Source organism: Diplotaxodon limnothrissa, linkage group LG5 (assembly GCF_057381915.1).
Source record: "Diplotaxodon limnothrissa isolate DT_005_m linkage group LG5, D_limnothrissa_male_GT1.1, whole genome shotgun sequence".
In the NCBI taxonomy this organism is placed as follows: Eukaryota; Metazoa; Chordata; class Actinopteri; order Cichliformes; family Cichlidae; genus Diplotaxodon; species Diplotaxodon limnothrissa.
The window spans coordinates 17951600-17971307 of NC_140600.1; the positions used below are offsets into that span (position 1 = coordinate 17951600).

Here is a 19708-nt window from a genome sequence, read left to right on the forward strand (position 1 = left end):
TCCAGAGAGATATTACAGTGTATTCGGTAATTAATTGAATCACAGAATGTACTGAACTAAGGGAGTTGGTTTGGTCTGTCTACTGCAGCAGCTGTCTGTGTTTTAGGCTGCTTTTTTTGATCTTTTATCCCTCTTTTTTTTTTGCACCTCTTCCCCTTTGTACTGAACTCTGCTTTCAACAGCATTTGACCTACGCATAGCATCGTCACCGTCTGGCTGTGTACTGTTTTTGTAAGCCTGCCTTTGAAGGTTGCATACCCAAAATCATTCACTCTACAAATGCCTACATGAACAGACACAAAGACAAGACAGCAACACTAATTTGTTAAATATGCGAGATGTATTATAAAATGGTCTATAGTAATTTTATATACTGAATGGGGAGCATATATGTGTATATGTCCTTGTTTTATGTGTTTAAGGTATTGGGCTGTTTTTTTGCGTATGTTTGTTTGTTCCATTTTATTTGTATCTAGGAGCTGGGGTATGTTTGTAGTTTATATTACCTATTGTTCCCGCCTTCCCAGACTCCAGGTAGAAACTGGCTGCTGACTAATTCTGATACAGTGGATCTCTTCCTCCTGTGACGGTCGTGTTATTATGCATAGTCTCTCACAAGTGAAGTAAACCAGCAGTGAGCTACTTTTTATTTTTTGTATTTCATTAATTTTTTTTTTTATATTTCAAATGTGTAGATTGTACAGCCTGCTGTCAGGATGAAGGACATGTAATAATGTGCCACGCTGCACTGTGGATTTTTAATTTTCAAAATCCATTTTTTTAATTGATTCACAAGATGTGCACAAAATATCAACTGTTATGTCACAGAAGCTTCTGTTCCCTTCATGCCTGTGTGTATCCATAGACTCGTTCCTTTTTTGACGAAGGAAGTAAGACCCACCCTTGTTTGTTCTGTTGCAAAGGGTGGTTGAACTGTCCTGTGAGTTCAGTGTTGACATAAAGTGGACTCATACATCACACCATACTCCTCCTGGGTAACACTGTCACTTTTTAATGGTCAGTGAGCCCTAAGACATTTGATTCTCACCTTAACAATCCATGTGTTTTGTACCATGCAGGGACATTCCAGTGAAAGGTTTTGACACATTGACTCTTTTGTTTTTCCCTGTTTTCCCACTGGAAAGCAGTGGTGACATTAAAACAAAACATAAAGCATTTGGATATGGGTAGGAAGTCAAAAAGTGTAGTGGAAAAGTGGAATTTTCAATTCCTCGCACATCTCCCCCTTATACTGATAACAAGCTCGTGCATACTTAGCATTCTCTTGGCCAGCTTCATGATAGTTGCCTGGAATTTCTTTAGGTGGTTCCCTCATGTGGTCAGCATACTCCAGTTCAACCTAACCGTCTCAGTTTGGGTTAAGTTAGACAATTATGGAGGCCAGATCATCTGATGCAGCACTGTCACTGACATTAGTCTAATAGCCTGTACATGGTTAAGTGTATTTTGTCATGTTAAAATTGTGTTTTTTAAATGTACCCTTAGGTGGTGATTTGTTGAAAAATCTAACTCAGAGCTATTACTGATTTGGGTCGGAAGCATTTAATACTAATGCTGTTTTTGAACTCCAATCCAGAGAAAACATTATTTAGACTGATGTTACTGATGGTCTGACTAAAGGTTGAAGAAAGTTTGTACATAAGGCAAATAAGAATTTACTTTCATTGTATGATAAGGACAGAATGCTTTATAAAGGTAGGGTATAGATGATATGACTGAAACTGTTTTTTAACACTTTGCTTAATTTCTTGTTTTCCTGGTATTTCAAGGGAACGAGGTTATCATGTATGTAAATATAATGATGCTCAGCCAACAGACTGGACACTCAGCTGGAACTAAACTCTGTGTGTGTGTGTGTGTGTGTGTGTGTGTGTGTGTGTGTGTGTGTGTGTGTGAGAGAGAGAGCTGGAATGTAATACACAACAAAATAAACAGACGGCGGCTCATTGGCTAAGCTACATGGCAGAATTCTTTCTGTGGGCTGACAAAGATATTTTAAGGTTGTGGGGCTACATTAATTATCTTTTAATTAAATTTGTAAATAAAAACATGTAGTCATGCACTTCTATCAGCAGTGCAACTGAGTTAAAAAAACAAACAATTCTCTAGAGACATTTTGAAAAGTGTAGTTTATGTTTTCCTGCTTGGTATATTAATCTATTTTCCTTTATTTGCTATTTAAGAAAGGCAGGAGCTTATATTTTAGACCTTCAGGTCCTTATTTGTCTAAGGAACTATTTTTACTAGTGTAACAGAGTCGGCTGGTTTCCTGTGTCAATCTCGTAGGCGTTTTAATGTGTTATTTACAATGGGCAGGGTCATAACACCCTGACCCTTTCCTTTAACTTACATTTACACTCTTTGCTAAGTTTAATTACATGTGATCATAATGTAGCAGTATTGAATAATAGAATAAACAGAATATTACATACCAGCTGAATGTGCATGTCGTCTACCAAGGTCAGTTGATTGATCCCTAGCTCCTCCTGTCCATGTGTTGAACTATCCTTGGGCATTTTACTGAATCCCGAGTTGCCCTCCATGAATCCATCGGAGTGTCTTTGAATGTTAGGCAAAGTGCTTAGGTAGAGTTAAAGGCATTGCATGATTGTGTATTACTGGTTGAATGAGACGCCTAGGTATGTTATAGATTCCAGTCCATTGCATTTACTGTATATTGTTTCAATGGCTTATAATGTTGAATGGTGCATTGACCAGGTGTAACCAACAGAGGGTGCCACTTTCACATGAATGGAAAATGGAATGGTTCATGATTTTTGTCACCTGATGGCAGCACTGCACTCTTAATGGTTGGTATTGATGTGAATTGGAGGCATTCAGTTGGTCTGCAAATTCAAACTTTTTATTCTCTACTCCAATTTAAAAAAACAAACAAACTTTAATATACACCTGATAATTTTAATATAACATGGACTCCAGTTTCTTCCTAAAGCCTGTTAATTTCTCATTGTTATTCTTATTGTTATTAACCTCAATGTCCCTCTTTGTTGTTCTACTCAGATGCTACAGGATTGTGCCAAAGCCCGCAGGGAAGTGGAGCTTCACTGGAGGGCATCACCTTGTGACCACATTGTGCGTATCATCGATGTTTATGAGAACCTCTATCAGGGCAAAAAGTGTCTGCTTATTGTTATGGAATGGTGAGTATACAGTTTTGGGGTGCGCCCCCCCCCCCCCCCCCCCCCCCCCCCCCCCCACACACACACACACACACACACACACACACACACACACACACACTGAAAATGTGCAATTGGGTCTATAAGTAATTAGACAGTGACACAGGCTTTACAGATTTGACTCTGTACACTGTCCAAGTAGATTTTGAATCAGTCAGAATTGTTCCACTGACAGTTTGATACACAGCAATTTGTATACATTATCAAAAAAGTCAGACTCAATGAACAAACTAGTAAAATTCTGAATTTGAGGTTCATTGTAATTAATTGGATTTTAGTAATGCTTTTTCTCGTTCTTTAAGTTTAGAACTCATGGCCATGACTAAATGCTATGTTTCCCTTCAGATTCTTTCCCAAGCCTTTACTGCTGCCACATTCAGTTGATCCTTGTGTGTCTGCCTTCAGTTTTGTTTATAGTAGCTAAATATCCCATTTCTCTGTCGTCACTGTCCTTTTAAAAATGTACTGTTGCAAAATTACTTGCCTGAGTTCTTTTGCACAAACTGTTTCTCAGTTGTATCATTTTATATTAAAATAAACCTGCTCAGATTTAAGTTAAGACATAGAGTCACCACCATGCTACTGTGGCACCCAAATGTGTGACCATTTGCCCAAATTGAGTCATGCAAGAAAAAAATGACCCCACGTATCGTAGCAAATCTACAGCAGAAACTCTTGGGAGGAAAATAGTGTTGCAACGTCCCAGTGAAAGTTAGGACCTCTGCATGATTGAAATGCGTTGGCTTTACCTTAAGAGAACTGTGCATAAACACAATACCCACAAACCTCAATGAACTGAAGCAACCTTGTAAAGACGTTCCTCAACAACAATGTGTTCCTCAATATCATACTGAATTGTTTTCTGTAAGACTGGAGTCATGCAGAAAATTATGTTATTACTGCTAAAGATGCAAGCATGATGCCAGCTAAGATTAGATGATCGTCATTGTATGCACAAGTGTACAAGAAACTGTTGAACTTGGTGCACACAGACAAACAAACAGGTATTGATGGGTTTTACTGTAGCTTTTCAGAAGACTGCAACAGGGCAGTAATTCGATTTGAATTTGATAGTGCTCTGGCTAAGAGCTGGAAAACGTGTTAACTCTCTGGATACTTTTTTTTTGGTGGGGGGGGCTTCCCCTTCAGAGTCAAAATCAAAATCGTCAGGTGGAAGAACCCATGCATTTCCCAGTCGACTTGCTTCCCCCTCGACCTGCCCGACCATGCAGAATGAGCATCTAACCACTTGACATAGTCATACATTCTCTGCATATTACTTTGAATAAGGATCTTTGGTGCTGGCTAGCTAGCTAGCTGCATGCAGACCAGTAGGCAAGCATATTTACCACTTTCACTGATCATGGAAGAAAGGTAACTTCCTGATGCACTCTGAATGCACTTACCTTTTTCTGAAGAACAATTAGATCATAACCTAAAAGACTGAACTGTGAAGAAAAAACAATATACAGTGGGGCAAAAAAGTATTTAGTCAGCCACCGATTGTGCAAGTTCCCCCACTTAAAATGATGACAGAGGTCAGTAATTTGCACCAGAGGTACACTTCAACCGTGAGAGACAGAATGTGGAAAAAAAAATCCATGAATTCACATGGTAGGATTTGTAAAGAATTTATTCGTAAATCAGGGTGGAAAATAAGTATTTGGTCACCTCAAACAAGGAAAATCTCTGGCTCTCACAGACCTGTAACGTCTTCTGTAAGAAGCTTTTCTGTCCCCCACTCGTTACCTGTATGAATGGCACCTGTTTGAACTCATCATCTGTATAAAAGACACCTGTCCACAGCCTCAAACAGTCAGACTCCAAACTCCGCCATGGCCAAGACCAAAGAGCTTTCGAAGGACACCAGGAAAAGTATTGTAGACCTGCACCAGACTGGGAAGAGTGAATCTACAATAGGCAAGCAGCTTGGTGTGAAAAAATCAACTGTGGGAGCAATCATGAGAAAATGGAAGACATACAAGACCACTGATAATCTCCCTCGATCTGGGGCTCCACGCAAGATCTCATCCCGTGGGGTCAAAATGATCATGAGAACGGTGAGCAAAGATCCCAGAACCACACGGGGGGACCTGGTGAATGACCTGCAGAGAGCTGGGACCAAAGTAACAGAGGTCACCATCAGTAACACACTACAACGGCAGGGAATCAAATCCCGCAGTGCCAGACGTGTTCCGCTGCTGAAGCCAGTGCATGTCCAGGCCCGTCTGAGGTTTGCCAGAGAGCACATGGATGATACAGCAGAGGATTGGGAGAATGTCATGTGGTCAGATGAAACCAAAGTAGAACTTTTTGGTATAAACTCAACTCGTCGTGTTTGGAGGAAGAAGAATACTGAGTTGCATCCCAAGAACACCATACCTACTGTGAAGCATGGGGGTGGAAACATCATGCTATGGGGCTGTTTTTCTGCCAAGGGGACAGGACGACTGATCCGTGTTAAGGACAGAATGAATGGGGCCATGTATCGTGAGATTTTGAGCCAAAACCTCCTTCCATCAGTGAGAACTTTGAAGATGAAACGAGGCTGGGTCTTCCAACATGACAATGATCCAAAACACACCGCCCGGGCAACAAAGGAGTGGCTCCGTAAGAAGCATTTGAAAGTCCTGGAGTGGCCTAGCCAGTCTCCAGACCTCAACCCCATAGAAAATCTGTGGCGGGAGTTGAAAGTCCGTGTTGCTCGGCGACAGCCCCAAAACATCACTGCTCTCGAGAAGATCTGCATGGAGGAATGGGCCAAAATACCAGCTACTGTGTGTGCAAACCTGGTAAAGACCTATAGTAAACGTTTGACCTCTGTTATTGCCAACAAAGGTTATGTTACAAAGTATTGAGTTGTATTTTTGTTATTGACCAAATACTTATTTTCCACCCTGATTTACGAATAAATTCTTTACAAATCCTACCATGTGGATTCATGGATTTTTTTTTCACATTCTGTCTCTCACAGTTGAAGTGTTCCTCTGGTGCAAATTACTGACCTCTGTCATCATTTTAGGTGGGGGAACTTGCACAACCGGTGGCTGACTAAATACTTTTTTGCCCCACTGTAAGCTAGGGGTGGGCAATATAAACGATATACGATAGAAACTATATAAATTTGGCCAACGATAGAGATTTTGACTATACCGCGATAGCGCGTGTTGATGATGTCATCAAGCTGCACCTGTTTTGGTCGAAAGCATCGCAGCAGCTACAACCATTATCATCTGCAAATTATGCCGGGCGACAGTCATAGCAAAGTGATGAAGCACTTTTGAAATATGGGGAAAGCCAAAAACTGCGCTTCCTCCACTTCCGTAACATTGATTCATTAATGTTGAATTTTCTCGCAGCTGTTCTTTCCCATGTTGTTGCAGTATATTAATAACTAACCTCGTATTGTGGATGAATAATCTCAGTTGTTCTCCTGACTGAAGTTTGCCCCGTGTATAGCATCCTGCTATGCGATTGCATTTGTCCCTAACCACCAGAATCCCTCACGTTAACTTTTATCGAGTGGGGGAAAAAAAGTTGGCGTTCATCCTCCAGCTTCACTGTGCTAATGTTATGCTAACATAGCTGTGTCGCTAGCAATCACGTAGCACAACATTATATACCAGGTAGTCCAGCTTCAGTAACCCTGCAAACACCACTGCTGTTTAGTTTTCTGTCTTCATTTATGTTGGACGTGGTAGCAGAGCTGTACCTTTTTAATTAGTTTCAAAAATCTCTCAGTCAGAACATGGTCTGTCAGGTTTAGGTGGAAACTAGCGAGCTAACTTCCTGTTAACTTGTAACTCCGTTAAATTTAATAAATATTGTTTTCATGGATGCCTGGATGTTAAACTTAATTGTTACACCTGTTAAAGCAGCAACGCTGATGATTTTATTAAAGATGAAAGAATTTAGACCGTTTTTAACTTTCAGTGTTCATTTGACTTTGGGATCTGAAGGGACGGAGTTTTGGACCCAGATTACTCCGCGAAGCTCCTCACTACGGCAGCCGCAATGTTCTGACAATCCATCAAGCTGTGCAGCTTACCAAAGTTGTACTAAAACATTTTTTTAACAGATTTCTGCACGCCAAAATCGGTTCGAGGTCAGTAAGCACAACCAGAATTCATACATAAGGCACACTCTCGATTTTTGAGAAAATTAAAGGATTTTAAGTGTGCCTTATAGTGTGGAAAATACGTTATACAGAAGAAAAGAATATATCGTGATATATATCGTTACCGCACATGCTTCAAATTATCGCCCGGCCCTAATGTAAGCACAAATCAAGCTCAAAGTTTGGAGGAACTTCTAGTATTTAAGTAGAGTATTGTATTGAATGCAAAAGGGCTGACCCAGACCTGGACACAGTCGGTACCTGCCATTGTGCTCAAATGCAAAACTGAGGATTAGGTAGAGATAAATTAAACTTAATACTTTATTACTTATGGATTACATTTTTCATTAATGATACTTTCTTCTTTATTATGTCTTCATTAAAAAACGCTTAAATGGCGGGGGGAAATATAAACTTTTCAGAAGGTTGTAAGCAAGCTTAAATTAGAGTGATAACAATGTGTTCGATATGTAACAGGATTGACAGGATTTGTTGGGAACAATCAAAGTGTTGGTGAGCAGCTTGTTTTCTTTAATCCTAAACGTAAATTTATCTTTGTTTTAAAATACATAAGCCCACTCATCTTTAAGTATTTCTCGTCTATGGGCTATTATGCCAAACCATAAATCGAGTGAAATTTTCATTTGTTATATAGTTTTCAGTTTCTAGAATTGGTAAGGTAGGTAAGGTAAGATTACCTAGAACAAAGGTGAAGTGATACTCATCTCGACCTCTCTGTTGCTCTAAGCAAATTTCTGCCAGGTTAGTTATTGTAAATCACTTGTGTACAACCTTTGAAATGACCCATTTCTTCTAAATGACATTGGTACAATTTCCTTGCTTTTGTAGTTCCACTTGAAGCATTTTAAACCACCCTTCCCCCATCCCCCACTACCAACTTCAAACACGTGCACTCATTAGGTTTGCGGTTTCAATTTGTAGTCGTCGGCGTTAGTGGACCGATCTGCTTACACACTGACATGCGAAAAAATGGCGCCGCTGATGACTCATTTCCTTGAGAAAATGTGCTAGGCATGAAACGCCAATGAAGTTTTCTGATGAAGCTAAAATGATTCCTAGAAAATCACCTGTGGACAGAGAGAAACATAGTCAGGCATTTCTCTTTTCTAGATACGCTGAGTAACTGAGTCAGTGTGATGACCTACATTTTTGTTTTCTCCCATGTTGTGTAAAAACCCAACATGTGAATATGTCAGGTCCGCAACATAATTTTGGAAATTCGGTGCTGGTCATCTCTCCTGCATGACAAACTGGAAGCGGAAGTCTGTCTGGGACTGCTGGATAAACATGTTATTTGTACAACCTTCAGCACAAACTTGGTGGTTTGAACCGTATGGCATTGTGGTTATGGGATTTCTTTAATTTCAGAGTGCTAACCACAGTTGCTACTACCACTCCTGATTGATAGAAACTTTGTTCTTAGTATTACACTCTGTTATTAGAGTTTTAGATCCTTAGAGCAAATACAAACTTGCCTTTATGATATATTCATTGAGAAAATCAGCTTTAAAAATCCAGTTTTATAACACTGTACCCTCCACATGTACATGTGAAAGACTGTAGCTTAACAAGTGTGTTACAGTTTGCTGCTGTTATGGTGTAAAATGTGTGCAATTCCTCTGAGCTTTTGAAAATATTAAAAGAAGTGTGAATTCTCAGCAGAACAGATGCTTCAATAGATTCATTTACATTGATGAACCCTACTGCTTGCAGTGCAAAAGTATAAGATAAGTTTGAATAATGGCTGGATCACCTCAGAACTGGCAGTTTAACATGTTGATCTCTCACACTTTTTTTTTTTTTTAATCAAAATGAGTTCAATCAAACTGCTGCCCATTTTTCAGTATGCAAAATGTGAATGATTAATTTAAAGAAGTTCGAAGTGTGCTGTGGTTTAGAAGCCCTGTCCCGTGGCGTCCCCGGATCTTGCTTGCTTGCTATACATACGCACACTGCCATATACCATTAGACACACTCGGATACAAAATTGACGTTGATGATTCTACCTGAAACTCTCACAGTCATACCGTGTGCAATGAGATTAAATGAAACTTAACATCAAGCATGCTAAGTGCGAGTTTCTCATACTCATTTAAATTCAGGCTAACATTCATTAGTTTACCAGTGGTCAGCATCTGCTTACATCGACCTTTTCTTCAAGTCTTTTCACATGCATATGTCTGCGCCTCATTGGTAATACATAGTGTGGGGTGTTCCTGTGTGTTATCATAATGTGATGAGGGGCCATGGATGTGTAAGCAGTATTTTACTAAATCTGACTACAGTATAAATATAGATACTTTCAAGATGGTTCATACATAAAAGTACTCTGCATAACACGTTTTTGGAACGAAAGGGGGCATTTAAAGACCTAGTTTATCAGCTACGTTGAACACATTAACATTCTTTTTAGAGCAGTCTTTAACATTTGCGCAACACAGGGAAGCAGAAGATCAATCAACCAGCAATCTGTCTGTTAGTCATACTAGAAGTGTGTAAAAGACCATAGCAACCTACTTCTGTCTTTCACAGACTCTAGCTGGACCTAGTAGATTGCCAGTAAAATAGTAGTAATTTTTATCGTAAATTTACTTGAACTAACTTAAAAAAAAACATGCAAATTTGAATTGTTGCCATGCACACTTTGTGGTATACAAGATGAACTAGTTACATTCATGGAAGAAGGAAGTAACTGTAAGATTTAAATACCTTACAGATGGCGGATTAGATTAGTTTGCAAAAGGTGTGAGAAAAAGTCATTTTATTGGTTTCGCACACTTTTGTTGGTCAACCAACAGACCGCAGACCACCTCTACAAGGCAGAGGAAGAGAGCATCCTCTTTGCTTTGAAACGGCTTGAATGGTGTGCTGTATTTCCTACAACTAGGGCACACACCAAACCCCACATCCTGACAGCTATTTTAGCTTTTGTGCTACCCCCCCCACCACACACACACACACACACGTTTCAGAGGACATGTGTTTTAATGTGTTTTCGCACTGCAGTTAATTTACCAGAGTTTTTCTCTCATTTTAATTTTGTCCCAGTGAGAGCAATTTCCTCTGTCTCTATTGGTATCATTGCAACAAGCCACCATAATTGTTTGTTTGGACATCTGGTAGGGTATCACGCTGTACATGCAATAACCTGGAATCAAACATAGAAGACTGTAAAGCACGTGTATTTACTGACATAAGGCCTTTTTTTCTTTTTTTCTTTTTTAGCATGGATGGTGGCGAGCTTTTTAATCGAATCCAGTCCAGAGGAGACCAGGCCTTCACAGAGAGGGGTAATAAACCTATATTGCCCTAAAAATCCCAGCATTTCTTACTATGCTTTATGATGTGATTATGTAGAAGATTTGATTAATCATAAAGACATATGCACTCTGATACCAGCTAAATACATTCAGTCTCCATTTGTGACGCTTGACATTTGCTGACACAGTCACTTAAAATCTGTTAAAAAACTGAACTGTCTCATCACTTCAGAGGCTTCTCACATCATGAAGAGCATAGGTGAGGCTATACAATTTCTACACGCAATCAACATCGCCCACAGAGATGTCAAGGTACGTGCTCTTTGCATTGCCTTATCATACTTATTCATAAGAAATAAACTTTTCTTTAAACTGAGGATGACTTAAAGTTACTAATGTTGTAATCTTATCTTTATGCTGGATTCCTGAATACTCCCTGCAGCCAGAGAATTTACTGTATTCCTCAAAGAGACCCCGTGCCCTGCTCAAGCTCACAGACTTTGGTTTTGCCAAGGAGACCACCTCACTTAACTCTTTAGCTACTCCTTGCTACACGCCCTACTATGTTGGTAAGAACCTGTTTGTGTTTATTACTACATTACAGCTGCTCTCATTGACAACTAGTTAAAAACATCCCTCTCTTGCCTTTTCCTTCTTTTCTTCCTTATGGCATACAGCTCCAGAGGTTCTCGGCCCAGAGAAATATGACAAGTCATGTGACATGTGGTCGTTGGGTGTCATTATGTATATCTTGTAAGTTCTTGTTTTTTTTCCTCCCTCTAATCCTTTTGTTATAGATGTCACATTCAATACGGAAGCATATAATGATGTTTTACACCTTCCACAGGCTGTGTGGATATCCTCCGTTTTATTCTAACCATGGTCTAGCCATCTCTCCTGGGATGAAGAAGAGGATCAGAAATGGTCAATATGAGTTTCCCAACCCTGAATGGTGTGATGTATCAGAGGAAGGTAAGATCATAAAAATAGACTTTGTTAATGCAATGTCGAAACTAATTTTTTTTAAACTTTATATTGACTTGTAATATTTCCTCTACCAGTCAAAGGTTTGGACACACCATATCATTAAATGGTTTTTCTTTATTTTCATGACTATTTACATTGTAGAATCTGACTGAAAGTATCAAAACTATGAATGAATACATATGGAATTCTGTAGTGAACACAAAAATGTGAAATAACTCAAAACATGTTTTATATTTTACATTATTGAAAATATGCACCCTTCGCTTTGATTACTGCTTTGCACACCTCTTGGCATTCTCTCGATGAGCTTCATGAGGTCGTCGCCTGAAATGGTTTTCCAACAGTCTTGAAGGAGTTCCCAGATATGCTGAGCACTTGTTGGCCTTTTTCCCTTCACTTTGTGGTCCATCTTATCCCAAACCATCTCAATTGGGTTTAGGTCAGGTGACTTTCTAGCCAGGCCTTTTGGCGCAGCACTCCATCACTCTCCTTCTGATAGCCCTTACACTGCCTGAAGGTGTGTTTGGGGTCATTGTCCTGTTGAAAAATAAATGATGGTGTAACACACCCAAAGAAAGATTCTAGGTCTGACCAACCGTCTCTGTCGTGGGCAAAAAGATGACAGTCAATAAAATTCTAAAAGATAATTTATTGACAAAAAAATATATCAAGAGATAAAAGATAAAACAGTCCAGTGTCCCATTTATGAATTATATAAAAAACACACAGTCCCAAGGCCAGAGCCAGCTATGCCACATGGCCAGTTGCACTCCACGTGTTGCCTGTAACAGGGTTAGAAGTTGTCCTTGGAGACCCACCACCCTGCAAGCATATAGCCAGTGGTCACTCCAGCCTCTGCAACTCTGCTACCTTTAGGCTGTGGCATATAATAGGCCCTGGCCTGCACAGAGAGACAAAACGACACTTTCACTATAGAATTCATAGCACAAAATCCATCCATCCCAAACATATCTGATTTCATCACATTACATACCTGCACAGAGAGACAAAACGACACAGCAGTGTTTGTAGTGTGGGCTATAAGTTGACCAGTGTATCAGTGCAATCAAGTACACCTGCCTCTAATTAGTCCAACCCCATTCCAGCCATTGGCTCACCAAAAATGTGACACACACACACACACACAAAACCACTCCCAACCCAGTGCAACTTCACACAATAATATGGAGCTGAATTAACACAGGCACATTAGTCTACCATGTTACAATGGTCCTACTAAACGCAAACCCGGTGTGATGGCATGTTGCTGGAGGATGCAGTGGTAGCCATGCTGCTTCCGTGTGTGCCTTCACTTTTGAATAAATCCCCAACAGTGTCACCAGCAGAGAACCCCCACCATCACCCCACCATCACACCACCTCCTTCATGCTTCACGGTGGGAACCATGGATGTAGAGACATCCATTCACCTTTTCTGTGTCACACAAAGACATGGCAAGTAGATCCAAAGATATCAAATTTGGACTAAAGCATGGATTTCCACTGGTCTAATGTCCATTCCTTTTGTTTCTTGGCCCAAACAAATCTCTTCTGCTTGTTGCTTTTTTTTAGTAGTTTCTTGACCATTAATTCCCGTATTCGCACAGTCTCCTCTAAACAGTTAATGTAGAGGTATGTCTGCTACTGGAACTCTGTGCATTTATCTGGGCTCTAGTTTGAGGTGCTGTTAACTTGGAATTTCTGAGGCTGGTGACTCGGACGACTTTATTTAGCAGCAGAGGTGACCCTTGGTCTTCCTTTCCTGGAGCGCTCCTCATGCGAGCCACTTTCACTCTAGCATTTGATGGTTTTTGCGACTGCACTTAGGGACACATTCAAAATTGTAGCATTTTTCCAGACTGACTGACCTTCAGTTCTTTAAGTAATGATTGACTGTCTTTACGTAGCTGATTGGTTCTTAATATGAATTCTAACAGTTGTCAAATAGGGCTGTCAGCTGTGTACAAACCTTGACTGCGCAACACAGCTGAGGTTCTCGAGCCCATTAAGAAGGCAAGAACCCCGACAAGGCACACGTGAAGTGAAAACTAGGGCTGCCACGATTAGTCGACTAGTCACGATTATGTCGACTATTAAAATCGTCGACGACTAATTTAATAGTCGACGCATCGTTTGAAGCTTTGTAAGATCACAAAGGACGCAGGAATGAGTAGTAGGATTTAAGAGTGTAATAACGGACTGAAACAGAAGATGGCAGCACTGCATGTACAAGGATGCCAGCTGCCGTTAATCCCCGAAGAAGAAGAAGCTGTGTCCCAGAATTCATAGCGCAGCCCAGCGCAGTTGTCAACAATGGCGGCAGCTAGTTAGTTTTAACTTTACTCTTATTATTCTTTCTGGGTCACAAAATAAACGTTTAACATATTTTCAGGCGAGAATGTAGCTGTGTAAACCTCAAATATCTGCTCAGTTTATCAGGACACCACATATTTTCAAAAGCGCTCCGACGTTTTCGGAGACGTCTGTTACCCACTAGCTCGTTAGCTAGGCGGGGGCAAGGCTAACTAGAGCCGTGAGAACACCGGACTCCCGGCAAATCGTTTTCAAACCCACCGCCGTCTTTCGCTAGTCAGGTTAAACATATATATATAAGTCACTTAGATAACTTAAAAATGTTATTGTTTGGCTTTCTTTAGTATTTTATTTGTTCCTGAGTAAATCGGTTTGGCTGAGATTAAAGTTATAGTTTTTGCACAGCTAAAACTGTCAAGCAGACAGCTGATTATCAGAAGTGTGAGACGCTGGAGAATATACTCCGGTGTCCTGTTATATTTTAGAAAGCAAGGAGTTTATTAAACTTCACCGAAACAATCTGCAAATTTCATTAAAAATTAATAAACTACCATCTTGTCTTTATTTTTAGTTAGCACAAACACTTCAAGCTGTAAGCTAATGATAGTTATATAAGACCAGATGCTGCTGGTGCAATAAGCTGTACGCTGTACGTCCAATGGATGATGATCTGATTAGTCGACTAATCGCAAAAATAATCGGTGACTAGTCGACTATCAAAATAATCGTTTGTGGCAGCCCTAGTGAAAACCATTTCACGTGACAACATCATAAAGCTCATTGAGAGAAGGCCAAGAGTTTGTAGCACTGTCAACAAAGCAAAGGGTCGCTATTTTCAGGAATCTAAACTAAAAGTTATTCAACAATGGTTTCTTTGTTACAAAATTCCATGTATTTTGTTTCATATATTTGATGTCTTCAGTATGTATCTACTGTAGAAAGTAGTAAAAGTAAAGAAGAAGAAAAAACATTAAATGAGACTGTGTCCACACTTGTGACTGGTGGTGTATCTATATGTAAAATGGAACTATGGAGGTGCCTTATTTCTAAACAAGAAATTTCATAATGGTATCACTTTCAAGTCTTTATAAAAGATTTCACCTAAATATGACAGTCAGACTGGTCTTTACTTTATTATCAAAAATTAGAAACTTGATGTGTTTCACATCCTTTACTGTCGTTCACATTTTCTGCAATTGAAAGTGATGCATTTATTCTGTGATGGATTTTTGTTTAAAAGAGAAAATGCAAGCTGGTGTTGCTCTCTATACCTTGTAAAATGACTCTAGTTTTTGTGGAAGTTGTCGACTGATGGGTTGTACTTACTGTAATGCATTACTCAAGAAGCAGTGCAGTATTTACTGCTGATAAAGTCGTCTACTTCAGAGTGGGTTTTTTTCTTTTTAACCACAAAACAGACAAAGCAGTATATCAAAGAAAGATGAGCTCTAGTGTTTACAGTGTTTTGGTTAAGGCAGCCAAAGTATTACCATCATACCAAATCTTACACACTTTTTTTTTTTCTCAATTCACATAACCTAATTTAGGAAATAGGCGACAGAGGTGCTTAGCACTATTGTACCACATTAAAAAGATTTGAACCTTGTGGTTGCCTGGGTCGTTGCTGTGTGGAGTTTGCATGTCATCTCTGGGCACTCTGGCTTGCTGACACAAGTTATTGGTGATCTTAAATTAACCATTTGGACTGGTGACTTGTCCAGGGCGTGGCCTGGTTAAGAACATGAATAATTTGGAAAAGTTTTCAAATATGGGATACTATGGACTCTCCCTGAACTGTTATTATATCATTACATCTGGAACAAACAGACATTCAAAATGCTAATTAGGTTTGAAAGTCAAAGGTTGCTGAGATCACATTACTCAAAGAGTTATTTTGGATTTTAAGAGTCAACTTCACTCTGACATAATTGTCTACAAAACATTATTTTTGATTCATTTCCTTAAATCAGATTTGTAAATACATACAAAGGGTGATTTCATACAAATGTCTCTTTTATTTTTTATTAATATAATAAAAATTTTTTTGCAGCGAAACAGCTGATTATGACTCTTCTAAAGACTGAGCCCACCCAAAGGTTGACCATCACAGAGTTCATGAATCATCCCTGGATCAATGTAAGCACGCAAGTTAACTTCTGCTTAAACAGCTTACTAAATTTTATTTATTTGATCTTTTATTTACCCCCCTGTGTGTCATCCTAAAGCAATCAATGGAGGTTCCCCAGACCCCCCTTCACACCAGCCGGGTTCTGATGGAAGAGAAGGACGCATGGGAGGAAGTCAAGGTAAAAGATGCCTGCTTATCGTTGCACCATCCATATGTTGTCAGCTTTTATGGTGACAAATAGTCAAATAGAAAAATTACTTAATGTGAAAGTTGACACCTACTACCTGTTGCGGTTTCAGTTGTTTGATAATTGCAAAAATCCATTTACATTTAAGAGTTCTTTGGGGGGGGGGGGGGGTTTCCGTGCAAAAATAAATTGTGTTCCAAGCAAACATTTTAAATAGCTCATGGATATCAGAATCCAGAATTAAACATGGAAAGTTGTATTTTTTCGTCATTTATTTATGAATCTGAAAACACAAACTGCAAGTTTCTTGTGTAAGCAAAAACAAATGAGTACTTGATGTGCTGTACTGGGAATGCTTGCAGCTAATATACTGGAACATCTGTGCTACCTGAACCGGTGTAACCACAAGCTTCAGCGGAACTGTATTTTTTTTTTTCTTCTTCTCTTCCTCTAACACAGTGTCTGGTGAAAATAGTTATATTAATCACATTAGTTTTCATTCATGTGAACGGAAACTTTAACAAGGAAAAAAATTGCAATGTTGTCATTGAGACTGAGCAGCTTTACCAACCCAGCGTGTGGATCTAGGGCAGTGTGTGGAAAACAAGTAGTCTACCTAAAAGGAAAAACAAATCAACTTTTGGAATCATGTCATGATTTTTGTTTATTAATCTATTATTTCTACTTGAGTGTGTTTGCAACAGGCTCACCAAGTAAAACAGATGAAGTTATCAGTAGCTTGTTGGTCTCTGGTAATTTGAATGGATTAAATATCAAAATCTGGTGTGAGGGTATTTTGTCTGTGTTGGATTTAAAAATTAAAAACTCCCAGTAGTAGCTTCACATCAAGTGCATGCCAGGCTCTGGCACCTGCTTTGCTTATTTGATAAACCAAATAGTTTAAATGTATGTCTCCCATCCATTAAAACCACAGATTTTGATAAGTAAATAAAACTAATGGCCTTGTTTTGTTTCTCAATTTAACAGGAAGAAATGACTAGTGCCTTGGCAACAATGAGGGTCGACTACGAGCAAATCAGAATTAAGACCATCGAGGACTCGACCAATCCACTGCTAATGAAAAGGAGGAAGAAGGCAAATAACGCCGTGGCTACACCTGCTGCTCACTGAAAGATGCATGCATGCCTGCCTTCACATACAAACACAGGTTGTGAAAAGGAAGCAATAAGTTGTCGACACGTGAGTCGGGTTGCATGGATTTTTCTTTCTTTTTTTTTTCTCAGTGTTTTATTTTTCATGACAAATTGTAATGTTTTGTAAGAGTGTTTGTTTTTATTACTCTACCATTTTAACAACTCATCGCTCTGCAACAGCAGAGGGGATGTTGATCTGTGTTTTTACACCACTGAAGAGATTATGAAATTTAGAAAAGGGGAGAATGGGGAACTGACACATCCTCTTGCCTCTTCTTTCCTAAATATCAGGTTGTGTACTCACAGGGGCTCGAATGTTGGAATAGGAGATGTACGCCTTAGCATTAGCAGTAGTGATTTTACACCCCCCCACAAGCCTGCTCCAGCTCAAGCCCCAAACCTTTGAATGTTAACTCTGATGGCTAAATCCCAAAAATGAAAAAACAAAAAAACACAGACACACAAGGGAAGGTTTAGTTTTTCTTACATGCAAAATAAGCAGATGTATTTTGAACTGACAAGTGGAATGTAAAGACTCTGTCCTCGATTGTTGGAATCAGCTAGAAGTAAGCTGCTGATTCCCGGGACTCGGAGTGTGTGTCAGGTTCAGTTTGTCTTTGTGAATGTTGAACACAGGCCTATGCACTCACACAGGGGCCGTTCTGACAGAGCACCTCACTCGTGGCCCCTCTCTCCTATCTTTATCTACGCTTGTTTTTCAGGTACACAATTTTAGGGCAGAGAGGGAAGCCAGATTAAAATACAGAAACTGGCCCGTCTTTCTCCTGCATGTAGCTCATAGGAGAGTTGGAGGCAGCCTATACTGTACTTTTTATGAATTCTATAAACGTTTTAGCATAGGCCTTAATGAGTACTGCTAAATCAGCAAATGGCTTTTAACTCAAACTTACCATTTTGTTCAAGCTTTTACCAATGTTTTGCTTCAGAATTTAAAACGTTGCCAGATTATATTTCAGGTTAATGCTATGCAGATGTTTTTTGTCATCAAATTACGAGTGATTTCTGTTTGTACATGTGTTGAAGAGATGTTGAGCAACTGTAGGGAGTGTTCCCGTGTTTTATGTAAGCAGTAGCATCCCCTTGGGAGTACAGAGGGCACACTGGTCATTTCCAGTTACTGTTGGTTGCACCAGGGTTAGTCAGGATATACTCAACTTGACTAATCTAGTGCAGTTCCATTATCATCTGTCAGTTCTTCACAATTCCTCGGAAACTGATAGGTTAGAAAGTACGTAGTAGCTGCTCCTCATCCTTGTGCACAGTCTGATTTACCACCAGCAAGCTGTCATCACATTCAGAGAAAGTATAATGGTCTCTCCTTCTGTAGTGTTTTGTTAATGCAACAGGACACTTCCCAGCTCACTTTGGGAATCATGGGAATATTATTGTATAATTTTGTCAGTTTAGGCCACTTCACTTTGTAAGATCACTTCCACTTTACTTGTCATATCGCACCTAGAAATTTCTTACAGGAAAAATGTTCATGAAATGTTTGTGACAATGTTTATTTTTTTATTTTTTGTCCCTCTCAACACATTTTTGTAGTGGAAACACAGATGTGTCTTGGAATCTGTTCAGCTCCCGTACATTTGTCTGCTTCAGCTTTGGATTAAAAAAAACAACAACCATAAAACACCAACTTTCTCTTATCTCTTCTTTTAAAGAAAAAAACAGGATCTGTGTGTGAATGCCTGTGTTTCTGTATAGTATGGATTCAAGATCTCATCACAAAGCCAAGACTTTGAGCTCTAAAACCCTTTTCCGGTGCCCTCAAAGTAAAACTGAAAGTCTTGCACTTCAAGTCTGTTTTGTTGTATAACTGAAATTTTATGAAATTCAATAAATACGGGGGGGGGGGGGGGAATATATATATATATATATATATATATATATATATATATATATATATATATATATATATATATATATATATAAAAATAAAAAAAATATCTTCCTCATATTTGACCTATGCCTCCACATTCAGGGAATTTTTCAACTGAAACACTTGTCGGTTATGATTCAGGTTCTTGTGTCGATTTGGGAATTGTGGCTTTCAGCCGAAGTGCACAGACTCAACTCGTGACCAGTTTGTATCATCCCTGCTAGAATGAGTGACTCCTGGAATATACGCATTTGCGTAGCAAAACAGCACAGTGGCATTGAGTCAACACAGACATTTGCCAACAGTGGGGTGTTTAGAGCAGTTTCCCGCTAGTGCATATGGTTCAGGTGCAAGGCAACTGTAGACTTTGAGCTTCCAGCTCTGAGTGTGACGAAACCCACAGTCATCTCTGTAAAAC

At 39.4% G+C, this 19708-nt stretch overlaps 1 protein-coding gene across 1 annotated transcript in view; it reads left to right on the forward strand.

Moving 5' to 3' along the window:
• Positions 1 to 19100, forward strand: part of mapkapk2a (MAPK activated protein kinase 2a) — a 36185-nt gene extending 17085 nt beyond the window's left edge. The window contains exons 2-10 of the mRNA XM_085353995.1: positions 3043 to 3182; positions 10585 to 10649; positions 10852 to 10931; positions 11062 to 11188; positions 11297 to 11372; positions 11467 to 11591; positions 15969 to 16054; positions 16144 to 16224; positions 17221 to 19100. Coding sequence (XP_085210121.1) covers positions 3043 to 3182; positions 10585 to 10649; positions 10852 to 10931; positions 11062 to 11188; positions 11297 to 11372; positions 11467 to 11591; positions 15969 to 16054; positions 16144 to 16224; positions 17221 to 17364 — 924 coding nt within the window. The 3' untranslated portion in view covers positions 17365 to 19100. The remainder of the gene's footprint in view (positions 1 to 3042; positions 3183 to 10584; positions 10650 to 10851; positions 10932 to 11061; positions 11189 to 11296; positions 11373 to 11466; positions 11592 to 15968; positions 16055 to 16143; positions 16225 to 17220) is intronic.
• The last annotated feature ends 608 nt before the right edge of the window (positions 19101 to 19708 follow it).